The sequence below is a fragment of the Hyalella azteca genome, unplaced genomic scaffold (genome assembly GCF_000764305.2).
Source record: "Hyalella azteca isolate HAZT.00-mixed unplaced genomic scaffold, Hazt_2.0.2 contig5430, whole genome shotgun sequence".
Classification (NCBI taxonomy): Eukaryota; Metazoa; Arthropoda; class Malacostraca; order Amphipoda; family Hyalellidae; genus Hyalella; species Hyalella azteca.
Window position 1 is genome coordinate 182,836 of NW_025935620.1, and position 27,042 is coordinate 209,877.

Here is a 27,042-nt window from a genome sequence, read left to right on the forward strand (position 1 = left end):
ATTGGGAATTTTTTTGTCGGCCACTGTTTAATGGCTGGTAAAACGACAAAATAACTCCGAACAAAATAGTCATAAACCATTGGCCAATTTTCAGGTTTCCATGGACAAAGGAAACCTGAAGGCTGTTGTCCTATGGCCTACAAAATAGCTGTTGATAATCCAATGAATATGAATGACTACAGACTAGGCAAGGATGAGATAGTGCATGGCGAATGAAAAATTTATTTGAAAGGGAATACAATGATAATTAATTTATAATCAATCAATGTTGCAGAACAGGAAGCGTTGGTCCCAATTGTTGTAAGAATCATTGCTAGAGAAATCAATACCATCAATGTTAATCAAATTCACCGTCCCATGTTAAATAGTCGACGTTCCTATTTAATTTAGCTTAATAACTACAATAAAACTGATACATTCATTCGGTAAGCTTGTTAAATCTAAACCTAGTTTACGATTCATTATTGATTCACAGAAAATTATTAATTCTTTTTTACTAAAGCTTAGCAAATTCTGAGCCATGGGGGTGCGACCACCGTCAAATCACCTTAGCGTTGATCTATTGTAATTAGATCAATCTATTGTAATTAGAAGTGGAATACCGGAATTCGACTAGCCTAAGCTAATAAGTTGCGAAATCTAATTTCAAACCATACCAAACTTTTGGAAGTTTAGGCTCAGTTTGCTGCTGGCTTCGGTGAGAGTGTTGACAAATTCCGAAGAAGCGCTGTCGCTCAGAGCCTGCGTGAGCACTTGCAACAGGTCGCCCAAGTCCATTTCCCGCGAGATGTCATCAAGCGAGATTTCCTGGCCTTCGTCATACTCAGCACCAGAAGGGCAGCCAGGCACGATACTTCCGATAATTTTCACGACCAGGCCGTCAACGATGTCATGAAGCTCTCCTCCAGGGTTGATCTCAATGTTGAGCCACTCCATGATATCTTCACCAAACGAGCTCAACATAGTGTTGATGAAGTAGCCCGAGTCCGGTAAGCCCGGGTTCAGGCCCGCGAAGTTCACCTGCGATTGCCGGATTTGTAGTGAGTAAAATACTTTAGAATCTTATTTATTACACAAATAAGGCATGGAACAGTAAATCGACTAGACACGACACAAGTATTACTAGTGAATTTCCCAGCACGCTACTCTCGCACGTGGAGGAAAAACGGTGAACAGAATACGCAAAGTATTATATCAGAACCATGGCTTCAGACGAATTTACCATATTTTGCCGCGTGAATATACTCTAAAATATAATTTGGTGGTGATTGTAGCTTATTAACGAGCTCGTGAAAGTCAAATGGGATGGTCAGGATGAGAACAATGACCAAAAATAGTGTATAATTCAAATCAGTAGAATAGACGATGTACAGAATCATCGAGAACACATTGTTTAGACTCGGGAGTATACTAGGCGTCTAGCGTTTCACGATCAAGGAAATGAGATATTAATCCCATTTCCGTTCGTTTAAGACACTGCCCCTACACCCGAGCGGTAAAGTTGTTAATTGTAAATCAAATTTTAACTTTGTATTATGAGGTACAACGCATCATTATTTCTTTGTATTTTCTAGCAAATAAATCCCGATTAAGTTCTAGATTTTTCAATTGCCTGTATGGAATGGTTGATACGGGTGAAATATTTCACTGTCGTTCTACACTGAGAAATAAAATTTCCAAGGGGGTCGTATTTTTACTCTTTATATTAAAAATTTAGTCATTAAGTTAATTTTCTCTACTCGTTACTCATTAATACTCATTATGAGGCTCCATATATGAAATAACAAAATTTTCATACAAGTTTCATACAACTTCAAACAACATTTGTGCCGTTGCAAATTTGAATAAATTTTTTGAGTTGGGGCAAAAATTTTTGATTGAATTAACAGGCTAATTGATATGAAAATGAGATCACAGGATGAAATTGGCTAAAGAATGTACACAAATTTCCACACCACTTCTGAAGGGATAAACACATAGAGTAAAGGTTGTGTTTTATCACCGTCTTCCGACCTCATCGTTTCAGCCTCAAGCAAGAAAACGATAAGGACCAGCATCGTTATTGGCACGTTTGTCTTAGCAAGGAGTGCAACAAATGAGGATAAGATAACTGTGAAAGCATATGTTATATTCTTAAAAAATAAAATTCCCAATCGTCCTTCAAAATGCAGGTAACAAATTACACACCGGATGAAGATGGGTTTCACGCTAGATAATGACCCGTCTAATGCAGCGAATAACTGAGGGATTTCTAGAATTTACAGCAGGCCATTCGATGAAGTAAACTTTTTGTTCAATTCGATGTACCTACACTGGAAAACTGTGGAGTAAAATTAAATGGAGTGGAGCCAGCGAAATGTTCGGGGTTATGAAGTAGAAATTTTATTAAAAATTACTGAAGGAAGTAAAATCTTGACAATTATGTCTGTATTAGAAACTTTTTCGATAAAGTTTAAAAGTTGAATTCAATAAAAAATTTATTTTCGTTCAATAAATGAAAAAAACTTGTGTAATAAAGTGAGGCACAGCATAAACCTGCTCAAATTAAGAAATGCTATCAATTGCTGACCCTAATTAATATTTGATATATTCTCATGCATACGTATATAAAAGTTGCCAAAGTTCAGTGTAAGGAAAACCACCTTAGAATATTTATCATTCTTTGTGTGATATTCAAAATGAGAAGCTTTATAATATTGTGAGGCTCAGTGTATTTAATTCTTTGACCACTTAAACGTATGAAGATATCTTTGTTATTACTAATGTCTTAGGGGTTACTCACGAAGTATGCATCTCCGGTGAGAGCGTAGGAGGTGGTGTTAGCTATGGGGCAGAAAGGCAAAATGCCGTCGAATTCGAATGAGATGTTTGCGGAGAAACCTTTTATTGTGATGCTGTGGGAAAGAAAATATGAGGTAAACTATGCTCAAATCAGAGAAACTCAAGACTAACATATCATAACATAACACAGTGATGTCGGCGCTGAAGAGTAGGCCTGATGTGGCCTGTCGCCGATTCTTGTCCTTTTCGTGACTTATTCACAGAAGATCTAAAAGCATGTCCTTTGACCGAATCTTTTCAAGACTGACGATAGTTTGAAAAAGCTACTAGACCTACACCAGGTTCGATATGGTGCTAGGCATTTCAAGTTTGAACATATATTTTTCCATAGCTTTATCTACTCTTTTCCTGAACGCGTTTATGCTCGGAGTGTCAAAGATGTAATCAGGGAGGCTGTTTCACATGTCGGTAATTCGAAGCGAGAAGAAATGTTGTCGCGTGGAGAAGTTGCAGCGCAGTTTTTTAGTTTATAGCCGTGGCTCATGGTGTTGGTTCTTGTTTCAAATTCTAGTAATCCGTCTGGGACATTGTACACAAACCATGAGTATACTAGTATACTTTAATGAGGTCACCACGCAGACGTCGATAACAGAGGCTCTGAAGCTTCATAATCTTTAATATTTTTCATAGGACTTGCTCTTCAAGCCTGGAATTATCTGTTGTTGCAATTCTTTGAACACTCTCCACTAAAATTTTGTCATTTTCAAGTCTCGGTGACCACACGGCGTTTCCAAACTCTAGGTTCCGAAGCACGACAGCAACTAAGACTAAGAGGAACTCGAAGCATAACATTTAATGCTGTGGAGTTCAGGCCAATATTATCTAGTGAACTTGGTAATAGGAACAACTGATGAGATAAACAATAATATGTGAATATGAATACCTATAGAGTTTGAGATGAAGGTATGAAATCAACCTATAAATGAAAGAAATGTGACATTCCTACATGTGTTGACAAACTTTCTTGCAGTAAATTTGTACATTGAAAATTAAGGGATCAAATGTTGTTATTTGCTTACTTGGCCGTAGACTCCCCCACGAAGGGAAGTTTTTCGATAGATCCCCCACCAATGTATTGGCCACTGTACAGGGTGATGGAGGGCGTGGAGAAATACAAAGAAGTTCTAGCACCGTCAGGAAAGGGGCGGTTGGGGGTAACAGGTTCAAGGGTAATGCCCGATAGCCCCAAGATGCTGATTCTAGTGAGTACCAGAGAAATGCTGGGAAAATAAAGAAACTGAATTATTGGTGGAAACATAATGTTTATTGAACAACAGATATATATGGACTAGCATGCAGAGCAAAATGCATTGTATTTGAAGAAATGCGGAAAAATAAATTGCAGAATGGCAATGAAGGGAATATTGCTGCTTGATGTGCTAATAGAAAACTCTTCTGGAATTTTTACTAATTATATTCAAAACAAACAACCGAGTTATGTATGTTATTAGATGAAAACAATGCAGAACCAGAATGAAAAGGATATCAATCAATTTTAGTTTGAAGCACATTCATATATATTTATTTTATACGCTTTAGGTGCATGGTATCTGTCATATTGACAGGTCGGTAAACTGAAAAAAAAAAAAATTGTTGCTGAAATTCGAATCTTGCATGGCGATGTTAAAAGTGAGTAAAGAAATACAAAGATACGATGCATTTAGAAAAAAAACGTATGCTTCATACATTTCATATATGATTGTCCATTTTCTTGAAATTCCAGGCTGAATTTCTCATTAAACCGCCTGAATTAGATTTTTTGATAAATATGATTGATTTGCACGTATGGACTAATAATAACGTTCTGGAGATTTAGATAACAAAATATATAACAATGATAAATAATGACGATAACAAAAAGAAAAACTAACGCTAAACGTATCAAATAATGAATAATAATCTCATTAACGCATATCTCGATAACAGGTTCATGTCAGTTTGCTCACGTGTCTGTACCGATGATCAGCGGCAGATACGGCAGCCACGGCTCCTCCACGGAGCCAAGGTCCGGCAGGTTTAAGGGCACCTCCAACTTATTGGCCGCACCTACAACATCAAACTTTGACGTTTAGAAGCATCGTGAACCTCTACATTAATTTATCAATAGAATAATTAACGTATTTCTTAAAATTACGATGGAATAGTGAACAATATATTTTGAAATTAATGGGAATGGAACGTCAAATCGAAATTATTTATGAAGTATTAGAATTCAGTACAGTTGAATAAAATACAAATGGATTAATGCCAATTATATATATAGCGGTTTCAGCGTTTATTAGGCCGTAGGCCTGTCGCCGATTCTTAACATCTCAGTACTTTCACAGCATTTTGCGGTCTCAAACTCGCAACTCACTGCTACAATTCTTCTGTGCTTAACCGCCCGGCCTCCTTGCCGATTCTGACCAGAATTTCCAGAAACTGGCGCACAGAGCTGGGATCGAACCCGCGCCTCTCTGGGCCAATCCTGGTACTCTGAACTTTAACCTCTGGGCCGTAACTTCTGTCTTACCGTAACTTCTTAAAAGAAGAGGAAGAGTCAAAATGAAATATTTATGGTGGAGGGTAAGTTAGATTGTATGAAAGAGATGCTTTTTGAACCATTGATTGCCATCGCAATTGTGAAAAATATAGTTCCTTTGAATTTGAAAAAATACAATTGCCTGGAAAGTTACAAACAACTTTTCTGGTAATGACATTATTTTTGAATTGCCATTTTATTACCGACTTTAATTCAAGTCTTAAGTACATTATAATGACAGTATGAGTACCTCGGTCTATGGTCTCCTTGATAGCTTCTTCATCAACCACGGCCTGAGTGGCGGCACAGCACGACAGGGTCAGCAGTGATGCCAATAGCACGATGAGAAATCTCCTCATCTTAATCTTATGAATTGCGTGCGTTCTAATAAAAAAATTTACAATAGTTGCCTATTGAAATTCTCTGTATTGTTAGTTGTAAGAAATGGAAAAATATTGGATAAGTCTTTAGTGGAAATCTCAATGTGACACAACTGCTAGTTGATGCGCATTCACTAGAAGTATTCGTTTTATCCATGAATATATAGATAGTCTTCAACGGTTGGTTTTATTTTATTCAATTTTTTCTTCATCAACAAATAATATTCACGGTCATTCAAATATGTTTAAATAGTCACTGAGCATATTCGTAAATGCTTTATAGAAATTTCTTTTTCTGTCTTGAATTCCTTTGCGGTGGTAAACGCCTCACGTAACAGCTTAAAGTAGCCAAAAAAGTTGCATTGTTAGTTGAGTAATTGATGATTGAGTAATTATGTATTGATGATTGAAAATGTCTTGGAACTTCTGATGGCTATCGGTTACAATCATTGCATATTTTTGACGCGTGAGTCATTTTTGCTGTTCGCTAATATATTACGCAAGCCGTTGTGTAAAGTTTTTTTTTTAAAGATGGGCATGGGCTGCAGTTATGGACTTGTAATTTTGTAATTTCACGTATTACTGGATTCAGCAATTGAATATGCACTCATTTGGTTTCATGACTGTGAGAACTTTAAAGTTCTCACAGACATGAACGCTACACTTCATATATAAAAAATTTGAAGAAAGTCAATGCAAGTTTTTCAAAGATCAGGCGACCTGTGCGCAGGGCACTCTATTACTGAAGTGTTGTTGTGCATGCAAGGTCTGTTTTAATCAATACGACTGATTAAGCTCCGTATCTACAAGTGTTTATCAGACACCTCATTAGGGGGGATCTTAAATCCTTGTTGCAACGCCTTGGGTTTCATTTTTCTTTGTCCTGTCCGTCAAATGCTAAATTATTGATGAATGCTAAAAAGTTAAATGATTGAAGATATTGAATAGTATTCCTGTAATAAATACGGTGATAAATTTCCACAATTTAATTTAATCTACAAAACGATGTGTTGCTGAACAATGGTTTAAAAATGCATTTTGAAGAAGAATATGTATAATTACCTGAAATTCCAAGTTTCAACGCCTGCATGCATGCACATTGGTTGTTCTAGCCAGGAATATGTAACTTCTTCTCCGTGAGTGAAATAACATTTATTATCAACAACCACCACACGTTTTCTTCACAAAAAAAAAAAACGAGTCTCTTGAGTCTTTTCAAAGTTTTCAGTCATGCGAGAAGAGTCTTTTCTCGCATGTTCTCTTGAATTAATACATGAGGTGTGGCGCTGACAGTTGCTGCTGGTCTTACGTGCGTCATGATATGTCATACTTTAAACGTACGTCGTATGAAATCATCCTGCCATTCTAAATAATGTAGTCAGTCATTCACCAAACATTCTCAATCAACAACCGTAGTGCATCCTATTAACATTACATATATACATCCATTATATGGACGCACTTTAACGCAGCTACCTTCTTGGGCAACTGCAAGCTTTAGCTTTTAAATGTTCATTCAGCTATTGCAAGAGATTAAATTAGAATGTGACTGCTGCTGACGAAGAAGACAAATCCATTAAAAAAAACTCGATTGATATATGAAGTATCCGTCCCAAAAAGTTTCTGTCTTCGAACTACTAATTTGCTTTCAATATTAATATTTCCTTTCTATTTTTTTTCATTATTTCAAATCAGTGCGACTCAAACAAACATTTTTCTGAATAAAATAGATCGTCAATTTAAATTTGAATGTCAATGGCTCGGGAAATTTGGAAACATAAGAAAAAGTGCAAACATGGATCTATAAGGACAAACTGATTAGTCATTGATCGCAAATTATGTGACTAACCTTGAATAATAATCGTCATTGATTTCTTAATTAATTGTGAGCTGGTCTTGGCGTTCCTAGATATTGAGGCAACTATCACTTAAATTATTGTTGTTATCAAGTAGCACTGATAACGCCTCTGATGCGTGGTATTATCTTGAGCATCTGCTATCTTCATGAGATAAGGTATTTTTCTCTTAGGAGCGCTTGCGTATTATTGAGGAAAACCGTATTTTATTATTACATAATTACAAGGCTGGTTGTAGAATAAATTGAACATGTTATTAATGCGATTAAAAATAGGTATAAAATTTCACAATGAATTAATTTTTGAATATAAGTAACGCACAAGTTACTTTAATCATATACAGTTTAAAATTCTATTGCAGAATTCAAATATTTTCACTTGGAAGAGCTGTTGCCACCATGGGAAAATGCACCATCGATTATAAATGAAATTGTAATCTATTCAAGTCTCCATCAATAATATCGTGGTAACATCAATCCCATTGAGGATAATTTTCATCTAAAGATTTTTATAAATAAAATTGTCAGTAAGCTTGAAATTTGAATTTTTTCGATTGAATATTTAAGTATTTAAATGTATGCTTGGGATTTGTATTTAAGAACTCAAAATTACATGTGTAATAAGAAAATAGTCATTAATTGCTGTTTTTTCAAGCCATGCGAGGCCCTCCATATAGTAGCGACTGTTACATTAGCACACCCTTACTTATTACAATTACCCCACGTTAAATGTTGACTTTGAGAAAGCACGAGTCCACAGCAACATGACTGATGACGGCAAATACCTCAAATGACGGCATTCGACTCCTACTATTCGACTCCTAGTATTCGACTCCTAGTGTTTGACTCCTAGCATTCGACTCCTAGTATTCGACTCCTAGCATTCAACTCCTAGCATTCAACTCCTAGTGTTCGACTCCTGGCATTCGACTCCAGGTATTCCACTCCTGGTATTCGACTCCTAGTATTCGACTCCTAGCATTCAACTCCTAGTATTCAACTCCTAGTGTTTGACTCCTAGTATTCGACTCCTAGCATTCGACTCCTAGTATTCGACTCCTAGCATTCAACTCCTAGTGTTCGACTCCTGGCATTCGACTCCAGGTATTCGACTCCTGGTATTCGACTCCTAGTATTCGACTCCTAGCATTCAACTCCTAGTATTCAACTCCTAGTGTTCGACTCCTAGTATTCGACTCCTAGCATTCGACTCCTAGTATTCGACTCCTAGCATTCAACTCCTAGTGTTCGACTCCTGGCATTCGACTCCAGGTATTCGACTCCTGGTATTCGACTCCTAGTATTCGACTCCTAGCATTCAACTCCTAGTATTCAACTCCTAGTGTTCGACTCCTGGCATTCGACTCCTAGTATTCGACTCCTGGTATTCGACTCCTAGTATTCGACTCCTGGTATTCGACTCCTGGTATTCGACTCCTAGTATTCGACTCCTGGTATTCGACTCCTGGTATTCGACTCCTAGCATTCGACTCCAAGTATTCAACTCCTAGTATTAGACTCCTGGTATTCGACTCCTAGCATTCAACTCCTAGCATTTGACTCCTAGTATTAGACTCCTGGTATTCGACTCCTGGTATTCGACTCCTAGCATTCAACTCCTAGTATTCGACTCCTAGCATTCGACTCCTAGTATTCGACTCCTAGTATTCGACTCCTAGTATTAAACTCCTAGTATTCGACTCCTAGCATTCGACTCCTAGTGTTCGACTTCTAGCATTTGACTCCTAGTATTCGACTCCTAGTATTCGACTCCTAGTATTCGACTCCTAGCAATCGACTCCTAGCATTCGAAAGCGAGTGTTCGACTGCCAGGGTTCAAACGTAACCAGCCCTTAACTACCAGGTAGATGCGTTTAACTGAATGCGTTTGACTGGTAATATTTTACCAGCAATGATCCATTGGCAGGCTTTGGATGGTAGTGCTTGACTGGTAATGTTTTAGTGTTAGCATGTTACTATTTGTGATAAACTTATCCGTTTTGATTGTTAATACTCGTCTTGCAGTTGCTTACGTTCAGTTCTTAACAATCGGTGTTTGGCTCATGGTGTTTTGAACTGTTACAGCGTTTTGTTTTGACATGGTAAAGTCAACTGATGAAATTTTCGCATGGATGAAAGTTATTGTACTATCAAAAAGTCCCATAAGCGTGACCGTGACGACACCGTGCGTTAAAATGCAGCATGCAACGTTGCCCTCAGCATTCTGTCCCATGTAAAAGTTACGAAAAATTTGCGATTCAATATTCGAGGGCGAGAAATTTGTTAGAAATCGAATAGCGGGAACGAGGACGCGCATCGTACACGAGCCACAAACCGTGTCGGCTGTTAGCTTGTTTTTCTTGTGGAATTCGTTCAGTGAATCGGAAATATTTTCGAACAAAATATTCCTGCAGAGTAAAACATTTTTCGTTATGCTAACGTCCAGTGGCATTGTGACTGAAGCTCATTTTGAGGAGGGCATTTCTGAAACCGCTTGACTGACTTTCAATTCCTCACTTGACTAGACTGTGAAGTGCTTCACGCCTCCCACAAACTGGCATGGTTCTTATGAAGTATTGCATGACGGCAAACTTCGATGACCGCCAGTAACTGCATTTAATATCGTAATTGCATCGCAATTCATTTTCAATATTGTCGTACTTCCATTACTATTCGCTCCATTACTTCCAATGCTAACTTATTACTTTAACATTTTCATTGCATTGAAGGGCATTATTTGGGCAGCATAATTTAGCGTGACTTGGTTGGAAATGAAATGCAGCGATCTTTCCCAAAACTGAAATGTGTGAAAAATGCATTCAAATGCAAATAAAATTATAATGACATATGAAGAAACTCAATTGAAGTTTAATGAGAAATGTTTGTACCATGTTAACGCAAGGGATTCAAATACATATGACGACGATACCTTATTCTCAGAGGATAAGATGAGAAGTGACGATATCTTTCGAAATATCAAGGGAAGACGAAAACAAACGAGCAAACCTACAAAAAGGCATTCTACAATATAATTTGGATTGAACTTCCATTCTAATAAAAAACAAAAGTTTTATGTGATCATTCGAAACGAATGTCCCTCGAATATGGATTGTTATTCAGAAATATTTGATATAATAACAGTATATTAGATAAAGAATATCCAGCAATTTGGAGGTTGTTGATTAATGTGATTAAAAACGAATTCCAATTCCACCAATTCTTTTGAACATATGAACAGTATGAGTGAGTGTCAAGACTACAAACTTTTGCTGCTGCGAAACGAGAGTGAGAAGCTTAAAGCATAAAGATTTCAGTGCATGTTCTTCCAGAACAACGATATTAGTGAATATGTCCTGTCCGCATAAAGACTTTAGTGAATGAATTTCCACCGTAGAGATTTTAGTGGATGTATTATTCGCATGCATTTGTTTAACTTCTTGATTTTACTAAATATACAGATTCAAATTGTTCTTTCATCACCGAACTTTTTTATTGACGAGTGAGATAAGCTCAGTAAATATGTTCTGTAAATCTGAACGCATGTCACCGAAGATATAACGTTGCAGTCCTGCGTCGTCCGCGGGGCTCTGCAGTTCGGTGTCGTCATCCGTTGATTGGGAGTTTGCCTCTGGTACAGCTGGGGATGAAGAAAAATTACACGAGGTCTATCGATTTAACCTTTTCTATTATATAACATCGGAAAATTACTTATTATATTTTATTGCAATGGAGTAATATAATCATATATTTTTGCTCGAAGAAGTCCGCTGAAGATGGCTCGGTATCTCAAATGTATTGAACTGTTAAATTCCGAGATGACATTAATTTTAGTAACATATCCAAGTTAATTCACTATTATTAAGTCCGGTATTGGCAGTTTTGATGATTGGTCTTTAAAACATAAATTAAAATTTACCTTCACTTGAAACCGCGTCCACTCGTTCACTTTTGCCACGAGCGAAGACGCCGAGTGTCGACTTGACACAATTTGCCAGGCCGATCTTTCCCTTCAGCTCCGATATCGATGAAGAATCAAAGTCCATGAAACCTTCTTCCTCGTATAGTTTCCTTGTATTCTCTGCATTCAACGCATGCGGTTCCTCGATTTCTTTCGAAGCTTCTTCTTCTATGCTGAATTTCAATTCCTGCTCTACGTCTATCATATTTTCAATCAGATCCGTTGAAAATTCCTTTTTAGTAAAATAGAAGTCATGAACATTATCATTAGAATCCACTTGAATTTTTCTCTGGAATTTCGTCTCAGGTTCAAAGACCGGAGCAGCAATTTTACTTCTCAGTTCACCAAGCTTGATTTCATCTTGGATTGACCGCAACGTTTTTGCGAGGTAGCTATGATACATGGGACACTTATTATTGATAATTTTGACGACGATGTTGTCCACTTTAGGATGGAGTTTTGTTTCGTCGTTTAGAGCCATCGTGAGTAGGAATGCTAGATCCTTCGCGTATGCGTTCAGCATGGTATTGATGAGCTGTCCTGAATCTTGCCCGGGGTTTAGGTCATCGAAATTTATCTGTTGTGGTAAAAATTTTAAGATAACCAAAATCTGATAAGGATTAGATATAAAAATTGGAGCATTTGAAGTTGTTCCTTGTTTGAAATGGAGAATTGATACTTCGTTAATTTTCAATTCAAGATAATTTCTCATCTAATTGCAGTAATGTTAGGTTTGAATTTAAATTCATGAACATATAGATTTTTAATAGATTTTGTTCACAATTTCACCCTGACCTAAAATCATAGGCTTACTTATCATCAGCCGTGAGTTATTATCCTCTAAATATCAAGTGAGGACGAATAGAAATCGCTTTATGTGTGATATCCTTTACTATATGAGTAATGAAATAATGACTCCACTGCTGAAATATTGATGTTAATTTTCAGTGAAATATAGGACTTATTTCACTCACATCCATGCTGGCGAGATTAAGCTGGTAAACCGTAGAGTTTTCTAGGGCGCAGAATTTGGTGCCTGGCTTCTGCCAATACCACACTTGCATGGAAGGTTCGATCAACGTGGCACTGCGTGGAGCGAAGAGTCGAAAATAATTATCAAAATAACTTGATCATCACTAATGGAGTTTATTACTGCATGCAAGCTGAAGTTTAAAGGTAAAGCAGAAAATTTGTTATGTTCCATAATTAAATTGTTCTCAATTAGTTGCAGGTTAACGTCCAACTTATGGTCTGCTTAAATTGTTGACTAATCTGTGAAAATATAGTTAATAATTTCACTAATGTGTGAATTATCAGTTCGTACTGTTTTACTTTAAATTCTTCCAAATTTTTTACATTTTTTAGTTCGTAAGCAGATGTAGGTACAAATCAGTAAGTGCATACAACCTCACGTTATAACAGTCAGGCGAATATCTGGTGACATCACCAGAACCATCACCCATTCCGGTACCTATACAGGTAACCATACCGGTACCTAAACCCTACCGGTATCTAAACCGGTAGGGTTAGATAAAAATTTAGATACCCTACCGGTATCTAAACTGGTACCTATACCGGTTCCTATACCGAAGCTCATACCGGTAAACATATCGGTACCCATATAGGCAATCGTGCCAATACCTGTAGGAACCTAGAGTTTGGAAACGCCGTGTGGTCACCGAAACTTGAAAGTAACAAAAATTTAATTGAGAATGTACAAAGGCGTGCAATAAGGATAATTCCAGGCTTGAAGAGCAAGTCCTATGAAGAAAGATTAGAGATAACGAAGCTTCCAAGCCTCTGTTATCGTCGGTGACCTCATTGAAGTATACAAGTATACTAATGGTTTATACAAGGTCATAGAAGGATTACTAGAATTGGAAACAAGAACCAACACCAGGGGCCACAGCAATAAACTAAAAAAACTGCGCTGCAACTCATCCCCGTAATAAAATTTATTCTCGCTTCGAATCACCGACATATGGAACAGCCTCCGTGATTACATCGTTGACGCTCCGAATACAAATGCATTCAGGATCAGACTAGATGCATTTACAGCATATATTGCTAGACAGACTAGAAATATATGTTCCGACTTGCAATGCCTAGCACCATATCGAACTCGATGGAAGCCTAGTAGCTATTTCAAACTATTGTCAGTCTTGAAAATATCCGGTCGAAGGACCTGTTTTCAGATCTCCTGTGAACAAGTCACGAAAAGTACAAGAATCGGTGAAAGACCACATCAGGCCTATTCTTCAGCGCCGACGTCATTATGATTAGAGTGCTGATACCGGCCCACACCATTCACTACTCTCATAATATCGCTTAAATATCCTTAACAACGTCATTTCGAGCTGAACTGATCCTAGTTTAATGTTAGTATCCTAGTCTAATGTTAGTATTGCCCTGACTTGAGCGTGGACTCCCCGACGAAGGGAAGGTCGTTGACGTGACCGCCAGCGACGTAGTCAGCCAGCAACGTGAGCTGAGGGAAGGAGAACGTGAAGCTCTTGTTCTTGTTGCCCAGCACGTCAACGTTCAATGTGAACTTTTCCAGGCCCAAGATTTGCACATTAGTCAGCGCCAACGATACTCTGCAACAGATGGCGGGTGAAAAAGTAAGAGTTGAAGAGGGACTGACAGAGTTCCACTGACAGAGGGACGACGCGCCAGAGTTTCACAGATGGACGATCGAATTAGAATAAATGCTGGCGCGGATAAGATAAAATATTAGTTAAAATGAATGAACGCTAGTTTCGCTAAAATGAATACGATCGATAAAAAACGAAGAAAGTCTGGCAGAAGTAAAATAGAATAGAATAAGAATCTACGAGAGACCGGTAGAGATAGAATTTGATCGAATAAAATTTGGGGATAGTTTTCAAGACGATTACTACTGAAAGTAAACGATTACTCGGCAAGTGGAGGACGCTAAACTTTTTATTAAGGGACGTTTACGAAATATTATCCAGTATAGGGATGTTCATAAGATATTATCTAATTGAGTGACATTCATGGACCCGTATTGCTATCTAGACTAAAATTTCTTATGCTATGTGTTAATTGCAAGTGCACTCATTGGATTTCATTTCAATTACTTAAGACAACAGGAGAGCAATTTAAATGGTAAACTAGCGTAGATAATATTTGAGTTGACACTTACTGGTAGAGAGATATCAAGGGGAGGAAAGGAAGCGTCAGGTTCTTCAAGTTGACTTTGCTGTGACGCAAGAATTGATCCTTGATTGTTTCACCAAGATGTCGCCCCGCCTCTTCTGCCACTTTTGCTGCATCGCAACCAAGCAACTCATGGCTGGCTAATAGAATATTCTTTATTTCACTCAAAATATGATTGAAAAATAACGAGATTGCTTCAATGTACGCATAACAAGAGAATCTTGGCTAAATTATTTCCTATCCGCAATTTATTCTGATGAAATAAATGTGCTTTAAAGAGCAATCTAAATTAAAAAATCTGTCGCTAATTTATGTAGATTAATATCCAACTCACATTTTGGTATATTTTTTCGAAGTTAATTTTTTTTATTCATTTCAGTATCTGAGGGAGACTCAATGATTACGTTTTAAATTCAAAATAATTTTATGTCACCACTGAGACTGAAGTACTAACACTCTATATGTGATATTTCAACCTTACAAGTGAGTACAAATGTTACGCATAGTACGATATAAGTTACTCATATTGTCTTACCTTGTTGATCGTTGTTCATATAGAATTTTTTGTCACTGTTATCTTCCGTTGAAAATGTTTGTCTTATCATCAGCGTGAGGGCTGCCGTCACACACAAGAACGTTTTTATGTTCATGTTCTCTAGACTTTAGAGTGTAGACAGCTTAATTGAATTACTAAATTCTCAGATCTTACTAAAATAATTTATTGAAGACACTTGTTCCTACTTGATATGATTGGAGAATCATTACAATTGTCGATTGATTTGATGTTATTGGAAATAAGGTAAGACGAGCAAATTTGTAGCATTGTTACGCATCATTACTCGAATCCCTAGAAATAAGTTTCTGAAGAGTTTTTTTTTCGTAATTAATCAACAGAAAAATTAATATCATATTTAGTATAATCATTATCATAATCAATCGACAGCAAGTACATTGGATGATAATATTTGCCTATCGCTAGATCAGGATTCAATATTTCAATGGTAGGTATGTAAAGAAGCTTATAGGGTTTGACATGAATTGTTTCTCACAAATACCCGAAGTTAACTTTCTGGATTGTATTTATTTGACCTCTCCACGTTTCTTACGATAATATGAATTAGCAGGTTAAGGAAAAGTTACGCTGTTAATTAGAAGGTTAAATTTCAATCAAATTACAATTAAATAAACAAATTTTGCGAAATATAAACGATTTTCCAAGTTTCTTTTGCAGTTAATGCGATTTATTAGTTCAGAGTTGAGTTACTATACGCAAATTATGAGGTTAAACCTTAGTCGTAAATGCCTCATGCCGGCACACGGCACGGCGTATTTAGATTAAATTATTTTTCAATTTTCTAATCATTCAAGGGAATTAATTAACTTTGAGTCAAGTCAATCTGAATGGATTATGAGGTTATACCTTAATGTCGTAAATGCCTCAAACCGACGCACGGTGACGTCATATTTAAATTATTTTTTTTCCAACCCTCGTAGGCTCGACACGTGGTGAAGTCTAGAGCTCCTGAGCACAAATGCAAAGCACCGCAAGATGACCTGGCCTTGCTACCAATTTTATCTCATTACTAGGCCTAGGAGTGGGCCTACATTTCAAGTGCTTCGATAGCAGCGTAAAAAAGCGTCAATTAGACCAGCTAATATGGCCGCCGTAATTTGAGTCTCAAGCACCACATGCGAACGATCGATCGAGGACATCAATTGGGACGAAGCTTTGAATTGTCATGTAAAATGAGCTGGATCTGCTCTAATTAATTACGTGATTACATTCTTTTCATTGAAGAGCGTTTATTACTTCCGGAAAATGCGGAACTGTTTATCATTTTATTCCTGTTGATTTTTGTTCTGGAATTGCGCAGTTATTTGGCGATTAAAAGATTTTATTCTGAGGCTCGCTTCGTGAATGTGGATGTATTCTTTGTCAATCACGGTCAATTATTTATGAATTAAATTTATTAGTATAAGTTCAAATTCTGCTGTAAATATATATAAGATTATTTGCACAGACTACAAGGTTTTAACTGTTTGTGAATGAAGCAGGTGCAACTATCTTTCGGATAAAAACTCCTCTAATTAATTATCATTTATTATTCGATTTTCTAGGTTCCGATTTCCGCATCGTGAGACAAATCTTTCCAAATTTAGTGAACAGCTCTTTAAGGCTGATCGAGTGTCTCTTTTAAAACTGGCAAGTAAGACCTTTGTGGTGAAACTCGTCGTTCTAATTGAAGGTTTTAATAGCAAACTGAATAATCAAAATCTTAATTCGGTTTCAACGATTGACTTCGACATAATTGCAAATAATATAATTTATAACATAAAATCATACATGAAGAGACTAAAAATTTTTTAAGGGAATAAAAATTCTGAATTTTATATATTCTACTGCAAATTGACCTGAGGCTAAGCTCGGAAAGTTTGCAAATTTCATGCATATTAAGTGTTGCAATTATTCCTTATTTATTTCAAGTAATTACTGTGACAGAATTAAAAACTATATCCAGGCGCTTCTTGGCCCTAATTATAAAAAGTTGTCTTAGTTGTCAAGTTCCATCAACTTTAGATGAATTTCATTGGAGCTGAAAGAATTGGCGCAACGAACTTTGCACCAACAATTACGCAAGTTCAGTGAAAGTTGCTCCTAGTAACTTATCGAAATATTAACTTGACGTTGGCATATGGCAACGCATATGGCAGATGCCATCACGTACATCATATGCCAACGAGACTGATATGGCAGCACGCAGTTCATATGGCATCATGATGAAGCACAACTACATCATATTGAAACACAACTCCATCATAATGAAACACAACAACAACATAAAGAAACACAACAACATAATAATAAATTACAATTGCATCATAATAAAACACAACTCCATCATAATGAAACACAACAACAACATAAAGAAGCACAGCTGCATAATAATGAAACACAACAACAACATAAAGAAACACAACTCCATCATAATGAAACACAACAACAACATAAATAAACACAACTCCATCATAATGAAACACAACAACTTCATAAAAAAACACAACTACATCATAATGAAACAAAACAACATCATAATGAAACACAACAACAACATAAAGAAATACAACAACATAATAATAAATTACAATTGCATCATAATAAAACACAACTCCATCATAATGAAACACAACAACAACATAAAGAAACACAGCTGTATAATAATGCAACACTACAACAACATAAAGAAACACAACTTCATCATAATGAAACACAACAACTTCATAAAGAAACACAACTACATCATAATGAAACAAAACAACATCATAATGAAACAAAACAACATCATAATGAAACACAACAACATCATAATGAAACACAACTACATCCTAATGAAACACAACAACATCATAATGAAACAGAACAGCATCATAATGAAACACAACAGCATCATAATGAAACACAACAACATCATAATGAAACAGAACAGCATCATAATGAAACACAACAGCACCATAATGAAACACAACAACATCACAATGAAACACAACTACATCATAATGAAACGCAACTACATAATAATGAAACACAACTGCTTCACAATGAAACACAACTTCATCATAATGAAACACAACAGCATCATAATGAAACACAACAACATCACAATGAAACACAACTTCATCACAATGAAACACAACATCATCATAATGAAACACAACTGCTTCACAATGAAACACAACATCATAATGAAACAGTACATCATAATAAAAAACAACATCGTAATGAAACATAACAACATCAAAAATTAAATATGAGTAGTGTTGTAAAACTCTGCAGAGTAATATTCGGAATTTTAATCTGATCACTTAAACACTATTTATAATGTTAAGTTATGCATTGGGTTTCAAACATGCCGCATTTTTCACGTTGAACATGTACATTGTACATGTAGCTCTAATAATGTAAGTCGAGTCACATGTGCAGTGCTGGAAATATCGATGCTAAATACCTCTTTTCCTGCATGATGAAGCAGAGCTCGGCTGGTAGGATTTCATCTTAGGATTATTCTTTAATTCACAGTTCGGTATTTAGCTGCCATTGAATGTAATATTTTAATGACCAGTATACAAAGAGACGCTCATTAACTAGGGCTTAATTATGCTGCGATATATCTTCAAATTATATACTTACAACGTGTAATTACAATGGGGGTATAAAAAACGATAAAAAATTGTGCGTAAAATATTTAATTAAAAAATAATTGCACAATATTTGAAATTTATTTATAATTCTCGGAAAATATTGAGATAAATTACGGATGAATAATGAACAACGTTGAAGAATCACTTGACAAAAACTGCTTGCCATTTTTGCATTCGAGCAATTCAACCTCGTGTTTAATTAATGCTCGTCGGTGTATGGACGGTCATGCCGTGTATGCAAGTGAAGCAACTCACTTTGCACGTGACTACAACATATTCGAAAATAAATGCACAATTTCCCCAGGACAGCATGAACATATAGTTCATGTTTTTTATGTGTATTTGATGTTGGCTTAACTTCAAAATACAACACATGTCGTTTGTTGATATGTGGTGCGCACAGTTTACTGTGCACTTATCAAGGGATTATAAGTGCTGATAAAAGCGATAACTTGGTCCGTATCCTCGAGTTATCAGTAGATCATCTTGTTATGAGCCTTAAAAAACTAAGTACTTCCCTTTCTCTTTATTATCATAGGTAAAAATAGTCTCCAGCTTTGGGGAATTGTTGAGCTGGCATAATAATTACTGTTGATAATAACTTTATAATTAAATAATATTGAGCGATTTATCGTATCACAGCCGAATTAAAATAAGGCATTGAAGGATCAGATGGAAAATAATACACCTACACATTTATTATTTAGTTAAAGGAGCATGCGTATTCAGAGTTTTGAATTTTAATCATAATAATTTTAAACGAACTGCATTTAAATTTTGACCTTGATCTCATAGTAAATCTGTCTTTGTAATTGGCTAGCATTCAAGACATATTTTCAACTGATTCATGTTTGATTACTAACTGTTTGCCAATATTCAAATAAAGTTAGGTTCCATTAGCGAGACAGCCTTCCATAATTTATTTCACTGATAAGATATTGAGCAGTTTCATCAGTAAAGACTGTCAAAGTCCTCCCTTAATAAAGGCTGTCAAAGTCTGCCACCAGTAAAGACTGTCCAAGTCCACCATCAGTAAAGACTGTCAAAGTCCATTATCTGTAAAGACTGTCAAAGTCCATCATCAGTATAGACTGTAAAAGTCCACCATCAGTAAAAACTGTAACAGTCCACCACCAGTAAAGACTATCATCAAAGTCCACTATCAGTAAAGACTGTCAAAGTCCACCATCAGTAAAGACTGTCAAAGTCCACCATCAGTGAAGACTTAAAAGTCCACCATCAATAAAGACTGTCAAAGTCCATCATCAGTAAAGACTGTCAAAGTCCACCATCAGTACAGACTGTCAAAGTCCACCATCAGTAAAGACTGTAAAAGTCCACCATCAGTAAAGACTGACAAAATCCTTCTCAGCCATGAAGTCTCTTTTCCGCTCGGGCTGCTAGCTCGACTTTATAGATCGTCGTGCTACTTTTTCCGGTTTTATGTCTTATGCCAGAAGTTGTTTCGAATTAACGCCTTTAATTTAGGTTTTAGGGGAGTTTTTATAGTGCGCGTAATAGCGCTAAAAAAACTTTGGCATTCATCGACATGAGCAAATATGAAGAGACTTAGCAAACATTGCCGAAGCTGGCCCCACTGTAGGCAATGTCTGCCTGCGTCACGTAATGCAAATCAGCCTCATAGGAACGCTGGCTCTTGAGACAAGTTTGTTGTGTATCTCTTATGAAGAAGCCGTGACTGGTCTGTTGAAATGTCAGTGTGAAAAGATCTTCCGTCTCCCTTGCCTTATGGTTTGGGATGAATTTTCGTGTTCATTTATTGAAAATTTGTAAATGAATTTTCAATTAAAAAAATTGTGAATTTAATTTGAAGTTATTGATTATAATTAAAGCACTAATAAATAGAGAAATGTTGAATGAAAAAATTGTGACAGAAACAATTATTGTGACATAAAGTAATTATTTACTTCTAACCGGTACCCGAATTATTTTATTATTAATTTGATATAAATTTAGTAAACATTGATGAATTAAGTAATATTTGTAACTCGGTTATTTCTGTAGACAAGAATAATTTGTTATGGCGAAACAACTATTATAGTTTTGTGACAATATTTTTACGGGCAAATATTTCCTTTTTTTAGAAGTATCACTTCATGAAAATTTCTTTACTAAAGTAAGATACTCTCTCAATAAAAGAAAATTATATTCGACTCTCCAGATGAGGTACCAGAACTGTCATTATTGTCCGTAGAGAAGCACGAAAATGCACGATTTTTTCGCCACAATTCTTACGATGAAGGCTAGGATTCGTCGAGACGTTAGAGCGACAGTTGCGCGAGATCGAAACGCATAACATGCGAGGTTTGTTATGCTCGTCAAGTCGCTGGAGGGGCAATGAACCTCAATTTCTGACGGTTTAGGCTGCCATAGCTGATTATCTTGAACTTATCTCTGTATTTGACGCGACAAATAATGGGAAGCGTTTTGTGTGAGACTCGTAGTGATGCTGGAACTGGTTATTATCTCGAGCTTAATATGCACGCTTCTTGATGAAGAGCAAAAAAAAAAGGAAAAAATTTCTCAATGGTGCAACTTCATGAGCGCGATACGGTCTCTCATGGTAGGTAAATACCATTATATTAATTTGATTTCAGGTATAAAAAACGCGTTACAACATTTCCAAGACGGAGAGGTCACGTTTGCCTCATAAATAAAAATTGTTATCAATTTGGCGGAATAGAAGTAGATGAATTAAATTTCTAATTAAACTATAGCATCAACTCTCCGAAATATATTTTTTTGATGTCTTGGAAGAAAGTTTGAAAGGCTTAAGACTTTTCTCCAGCCACAGCTGACACTAGGAGTGCGCGGATCAATGCCACGGCAGCAGCAGGAGTGAGCCGCCCTGGGCCAGCCGTCCAGTCATAAATATCAGAAATCAATCGAAGAGCTGTTGTTGTTACTGAAATATGGACGTAATTTCTGGTCTGAATAAGGTGGTGCCTAATAACGATATAAATATGACTACAACCTTATTACTTTTACTTTTCGTCTTGACATGGAACTTATGACTAATTTAAGTGATCGGCCAAACAGGAAGATCTGTGTATACTGTATATAGTGTCTATCTGACACATCCTGTGTTTATATACGATCAGTATAACGATAAGTATAACGGATCCGTTATACGATCAGTATAACGGATTAGTCATACCGTTATACTGCAAAGGCGTTATTCATCAATGCTTAGATTTTAGGTTCGTTGTTCGGGGCTCCTTCACTGAATGAATAGAAAAAGAAAGCCTTCATTTGCCCCAAATATTATTTCATAATCGTAGGCCATCCATTTAACATTTGTGGATAAGATGAATAAAACTGACGAATAACACAATAGTTATAAAATAAAATTCAATAAGTCTTAACCAGCTATAAAACCTTTGTGTCAAACTTCCCTAAAATACTTTCTTACTTCAACAAAAAATATAAATTCAATTTTAGAACTAGTAATAAACGATTCCTATCTCTAACATTGTTTATGTTAAGCAACAGCCTCTTCATGCTGGAGTCTCGGTGTTAAAGACAATTTACGATAGCGCTTGTAAATTTACTATTTGTAACTAGTTAAGAAATTCATTGTATAATCGTCGTTAAGTTGCTAACTTCTAAATAGGATCCTATCGATTGCTTGCACTTCAAACAAGGACTTTAATTATATGTAAATTCGGGATTCAAGTTTAATTTTATATGTTCAAAAAAAGAAGCGGTGTCCCGAATCCATATAAAGTGTTTGAATTTTATTTAGGGATCCAATTTAGGGATCCTCGATCCTCGAATTTTAGGGATCCTCGATATAAAAACATTATTTCAAAATCGGTAATCAATTGAACTTAAAGGAGAGCATTCGAAAGTTTACGCTGCTGCATCGCTCTTGATTTATACCAATAAGCGCAGTATGTTGCCAGCTTTTGGAAGCTGTTCTATTAAATGCACGCCAGTATCTCAACATTATTGGCTTCGCGTCAATGATTCACGAGCTTCTTTTTAGAATAAATTGTGTGGCTCCGCGTCAACGTATCTCAAGGAATCGTGCTGCATTAATATGCTTCCTTATCTATAAATATAAATACTAGACAATGCATTACGAATTATCCGTGACAATGTAGATTTTATTATCTAGTGCGGTGATAATTCAATTCAGAAAGCCATGTTGAATGCAATATGCATGATAAATTTAATTTAATTTAGCGCACCTTATGTCGGTATTTTGTTATCAACTTGTTGACGATAGAGTTGCGCCAGTACATGAGATGCAATATTGGATGTAGGAAGCTTTTGGGGTCCTTAATTAATTAATTAATTTATATTGTGTCTTTGTACGTAAGAAAAACTATCAGTCGGCCAATTTCTAATATTAGAATAAAGATATTGCGAGCACGTATCTATTGCACTTTCAGGAGTTGTAATTAATAAGTCGATGTCGTATGCGGGCTTAAACTTGCAATACCGAGATAAATAAGCGAGTCTGCCTGACTTGCTCTAGCACGATAAAAAGTGTAGCCAGAATAGGTAGATTTCTGGCACACGTAAGTTCAATGGTTCAGTTGTGCTAGTGTATTTTGACCCAGTGAAGGCCCTGTGAAGTCAATATTAAAATGAACAAACAAGACTTGGCGAAAAAATATTTACCCTGATTCAGCGGTTTTGCTTTCGTATTTTTTGGGAAAACATTATCTTCTAAACTTTTTTGAATATAAATGGCATCCACTCACATTAATTAAACTGATCATGCCCATTAATTCATAGTGATCATTCTGAACCCTAATTACAGAATTATATTATAAATTCCCGCAGTATTAATAGGAATGCTGTAAAGGATCACAATGAGCTTGCCCTCTAGGACCTCTAGTGTAGGAGGGGTTGTGGCAGGAGCAGAGGGTCTCCTACAGAATTAAGTTAGGGACCTGAGCCAACAGCGTCGAGCGCTCCGTCAACATGGCTGCCTTTTCAGCCAGATTAAGCAGTGAGGCGGCCGCGCAGCAACACTGTAAGGCTCCTCAACCTACGAATTAGTCTTCTAATTTAAATTGCATGAAATTCTGGACCTAATTTCATATGAATTGTGTTGAACAACTTTGTATTCATGAATAGATAATCATGTTCAATTTACTTCAAATCATAAATGAGGAATTAAGTATTTTTCCTTCACTGTTATAATGCCGAACTTGCAATGAAGAGCCGTCTGAAGATATGCTCATTATCAGGATTTAACATGAGACATTTTACAAAGCTATATCCTTCTAATTTTTTTAAATGTTTGTCGGAATGTCATTTGGGAAACTAAAACCTAATATTTATACGTGATAGTACAACTGGAAATGGCGTAAAAAGTATGCACTATTCATTCTTTCTAGTCCAGGCAATTTGGTCGAACTTCCGATGATGGATCGATACCCGGAACACCGGAACAACACACTTGACGCCCGTTAAGTTCTTCAATGGATTCAGTCAATTGCCATTATTCGAGTGGTTCTATGCTTGCCTCGCGAACGTCCATTCTGGGCGATAACAAATTGCAGTTATTTGAGTGGCACAAAACTCGCCATGTGAACATCCTTTCTGGGCAATTTGAAGTCATTTCTGCCCTGTTTGTTGCTTTCACTCATTTTTCCAGTCCCATCCATTAAATATATTGTTTGATGCCAACTTTTTATCGTTTCACCGGATGATTGGTCTAACATAGTGTCGATAAAAGTTTGGTCTAAAATACCACGTATTATGACAAGACACATTTTTTTTACATGTTTGCATTCTCATTATAATATCTATTATTTTCACGTAATATTTCTTCAAGTAGATTTCACTCTTCGAAAGTAAAAATTGTTTAGAAACCACTTTAAGAACTCATCCTATTGCGTAATTCTTAGCCCCGAAATTCTCGAAGTGAAACATAAAATTGTTTTCTTGCAACCGTTTTCATCCAGGGTAATTTTATCTTGGCCAAGTATCTCTAGGGGAAAAGCATCCCCTCCTGTAGCCCCAAGTGAGGGCATGGCGAAGGGCTGTTAGTTTTCACGTCACGTCTCACTGCCACAATGGCCTCCGCTCGCCGATGGTGCGACAAATTCTAAACTTCCTAAAGCGCAATTGAACGCAACTATTGTGTTGACTTTGTTAGGAAGCCTAGTGGCCGCGTTGCAGTTTTTCTAGCCGTGCTTATACAGTCGTATTTTCGGCGATGCTTTTACAGTTGTGTGAATGCCAGCGATCCTGCACTGGCCGACTGCTCTTCCCCGTACAAAAATCTTGGACGATGAATATTTTTACGAAGATGACGTCATGAACATCAGTGGCTACTGGACGACTGGCAGTCTACGGTATGAAATTCTTCTAATATTTTCGACTGCGCAGCTCTGATTTTGATTCACAATTGCTTTAGGCAATGTCTTTAACTTGAGACGAGGCTCTCATCTTAAAAAATTAGATCAGTACTCACTGCAGAGATTGACAGAGAGCGCATTTTCTCGTCCGTCCGTGACGTGAAGTCACGGACGGTCGTCAGGGACGGACGGACATGACGAGCACAATAGCGTTTTTGTTTTCCATAAATGAGAAAATGCGCTAAAAAGCTGAAACGCAACAGCAGTTTTAAAGTTACAACTCATTTTGAAGCCACCAATATCGTGATGTTGTGGTTTTGTATGATTTTTTCGTAGTTACGATACTGATGGCATATTCACCGGACATAAATTATTGCTGTATTTCTGCCTTAATTGAATTCTTACAACAGACGAAGTGAGCAGCAATCAAAGTAGTCTTATGAAATTTCAATGACTCATTAATCACCATTGCCAGAAAAACTTGTGCAATTTGAAAGATTCAAGAGAATCATCAATCATACAGAAAGTGATGCACTTTTAAATGAAATGCATAATTAATCCTCACATTTCTCTAATATACAAGTTTTCTTCATAAATGTCGATAGAAATTTCGTAAAAAGTTCATAAAAGAAATTTTGATCTCCTGGTTCACTCATGAATATTCTGATGGTTTTCTCATAGTTTTTTGGTTGGTATTTTTACAGTGTGATATTGGCCGGATACACGCCCGTATTTCTACAAGGAAACAGAGATCCTGATCCTACACGGAAACAGAGATCCTGAAGCAGAAAGAGATGCCCTGATTCATCGTGCATGCAATTATTTAATGAGCACCTGATAACAATGAACATTAGAGTTGAATAAATACCTGCTGATAAATAAAGTTGAATACGTACACATCGTTAATCTGTTATGCGTAAACGGTATTTGAGCTTAAAATTAATTTTTTTTGCGCCTTTCCTCGCTTTACTTATTATTCATTAAATTAATAATCCTTAAAAACTTTTAATTAAAGTTTCTGAAGTATAAGATCAGAAAAAAGACTGCGTGGTGCTAAGTAGTTGACGATCCGATGGACATTCATTTTCAAAAGTGTTTTTAAAATAAATTTGGAAAGTTATTTAAATTCTCGTCTCCATTTCAAGCGTAGCCGATCTCATGCGGAACTAATTACCACTAAACTAATTACTTAATTAATTACTCTCCTCATCAGCGGTCGCATTCGTTAGTGATCACTAATCCGTGCTTGCGTCGTGCGCGGAATGCAAGGCGTATGCTAAGTAGTGGCGTCGCTCGCATTCTGCGTGCATTTCATCAATATTCTGGCGCAGTTCGACCCCATAGAAATTGCAACGAAGTTTCAGAGCTTTCGTCCGAACCTGAGTAGGTACATGGGAGCTTAAACTTAAGCGTTCGGCTTACGCTTTATATATGGACGCACTTAACTTAGTTTTTCTATCATATTTTCGAGTTCACAGCTTAGGCTACGAAGACTTTTTAAGTTTTTCATTATGACAATATTTATGTGATTTTATATGACATATAACATATTTTAATTTTATTCGATTCAAGAAAATCAGAAAATAAAGCAAGGAAAATAGAGCCAACAATTCGAATCATAACGGATCAACTTTTTTATTAAAAATTTTTGCTCATATATATTCAAATTGCTCCTGAAAGCTTCTATTGTTAAATTAAACACATATAATTTCCTCGAATAATTTTTCGTTTTGAAAAAGCACGATTTTCTGTTAGATGGATTAGGCTTC

At 36.4% G+C, this 27,042-nt stretch overlaps 2 protein-coding genes across 2 annotated transcripts; both read right to left on the bottom strand.

The window, feature by feature from the left end:
* Positions 1-191: 191 nt before the first annotated feature.
* Positions 192-5,833, bottom strand: LOC108669230. The gene is made up of 5 exons (XM_018156534.2): positions 5,613-5,833; positions 4,788-4,887; positions 3,861-4,061; positions 2,783-2,894; positions 192-1,020 (listed from the first exon to the last, which is right to left on the bottom strand). The coding sequence occupies exons 1-5, from the start codon at positions 5,719-5,721 to the stop codon at positions 646-648; spliced, it is 897 nt and encodes a 298-aa protein (XP_018012023.1). The 5' UTR covers positions 5,722-5,833; the 3' UTR covers positions 192-645.
* Positions 5,834-11,606: 5,773 nt separating this feature from the next.
* On the bottom strand, positions 11,607-15,468 carry LOC125177886. Its single transcript, XM_047880466.1, has 6 exons — positions 15,271-15,468; positions 14,722-14,875; positions 13,970-14,152; positions 12,530-12,641; positions 11,693-12,132; positions 11,607-11,610 (listed from the first exon to the last, which is right to left on the bottom strand). The coding sequence occupies exons 1-6, from the start codon at positions 15,383-15,385 to the stop codon at positions 11,607-11,609; spliced, it is 1,008 nt and encodes a 335-aa protein (XP_047736422.1). The 5' UTR covers positions 15,386-15,468.
* Between the last annotated feature and the right edge of the window lie 11,574 nt (positions 15,469-27,042).

What these genes read in the sequence shown, in the direction of transcription:
- LOC108669230 (XM_018156534.2), bottom strand. Translation starts at nt 5,721, where the DNA reads ATGAGGAGATTTCTCATCGTGCTATTGGCATCACTGCTGACCCTGTCG. An exon ending in CAAGGAGACCATAGACCGAG is followed by an intron (nt 4,888 to 5,612) that starts GTACTCATACTG and finishes TTGATGTTGTAG; the next exon opens with GTGCGGCCAATAAGTTGGAG. An exon ending in CTGATCATCGGTACAGACAC is followed by an intron (nt 4,062 to 4,787) that starts GTGAGCAAACTG and finishes TTATTTTCCCAG; the next exon opens with CATTTCTCTGGTACTCACTA.
- LOC125177886 (XM_047880466.1), bottom strand. Translation starts at nt 15,385, where the DNA reads ATGAACATAAAAACGTTCTTGTGTGTGACGGCAGCCCTCACGCTGATG. An exon ending in TATGAACAACGATCAACAAG is followed by an intron (nt 14,876 to 15,270) that starts GTAAGACAATAT and finishes ATATTCTATTAG; the next exon opens with CCAGCCATGAGTTGCTTGGT. An exon ending in CCCTTGATATCTCTCTACCA is followed by an intron (nt 14,153 to 14,721) that starts GTAAGTGTCAAC and finishes CATCTGTTGCAG; the next exon opens with AGTATCGTTGGCGCTGACTA.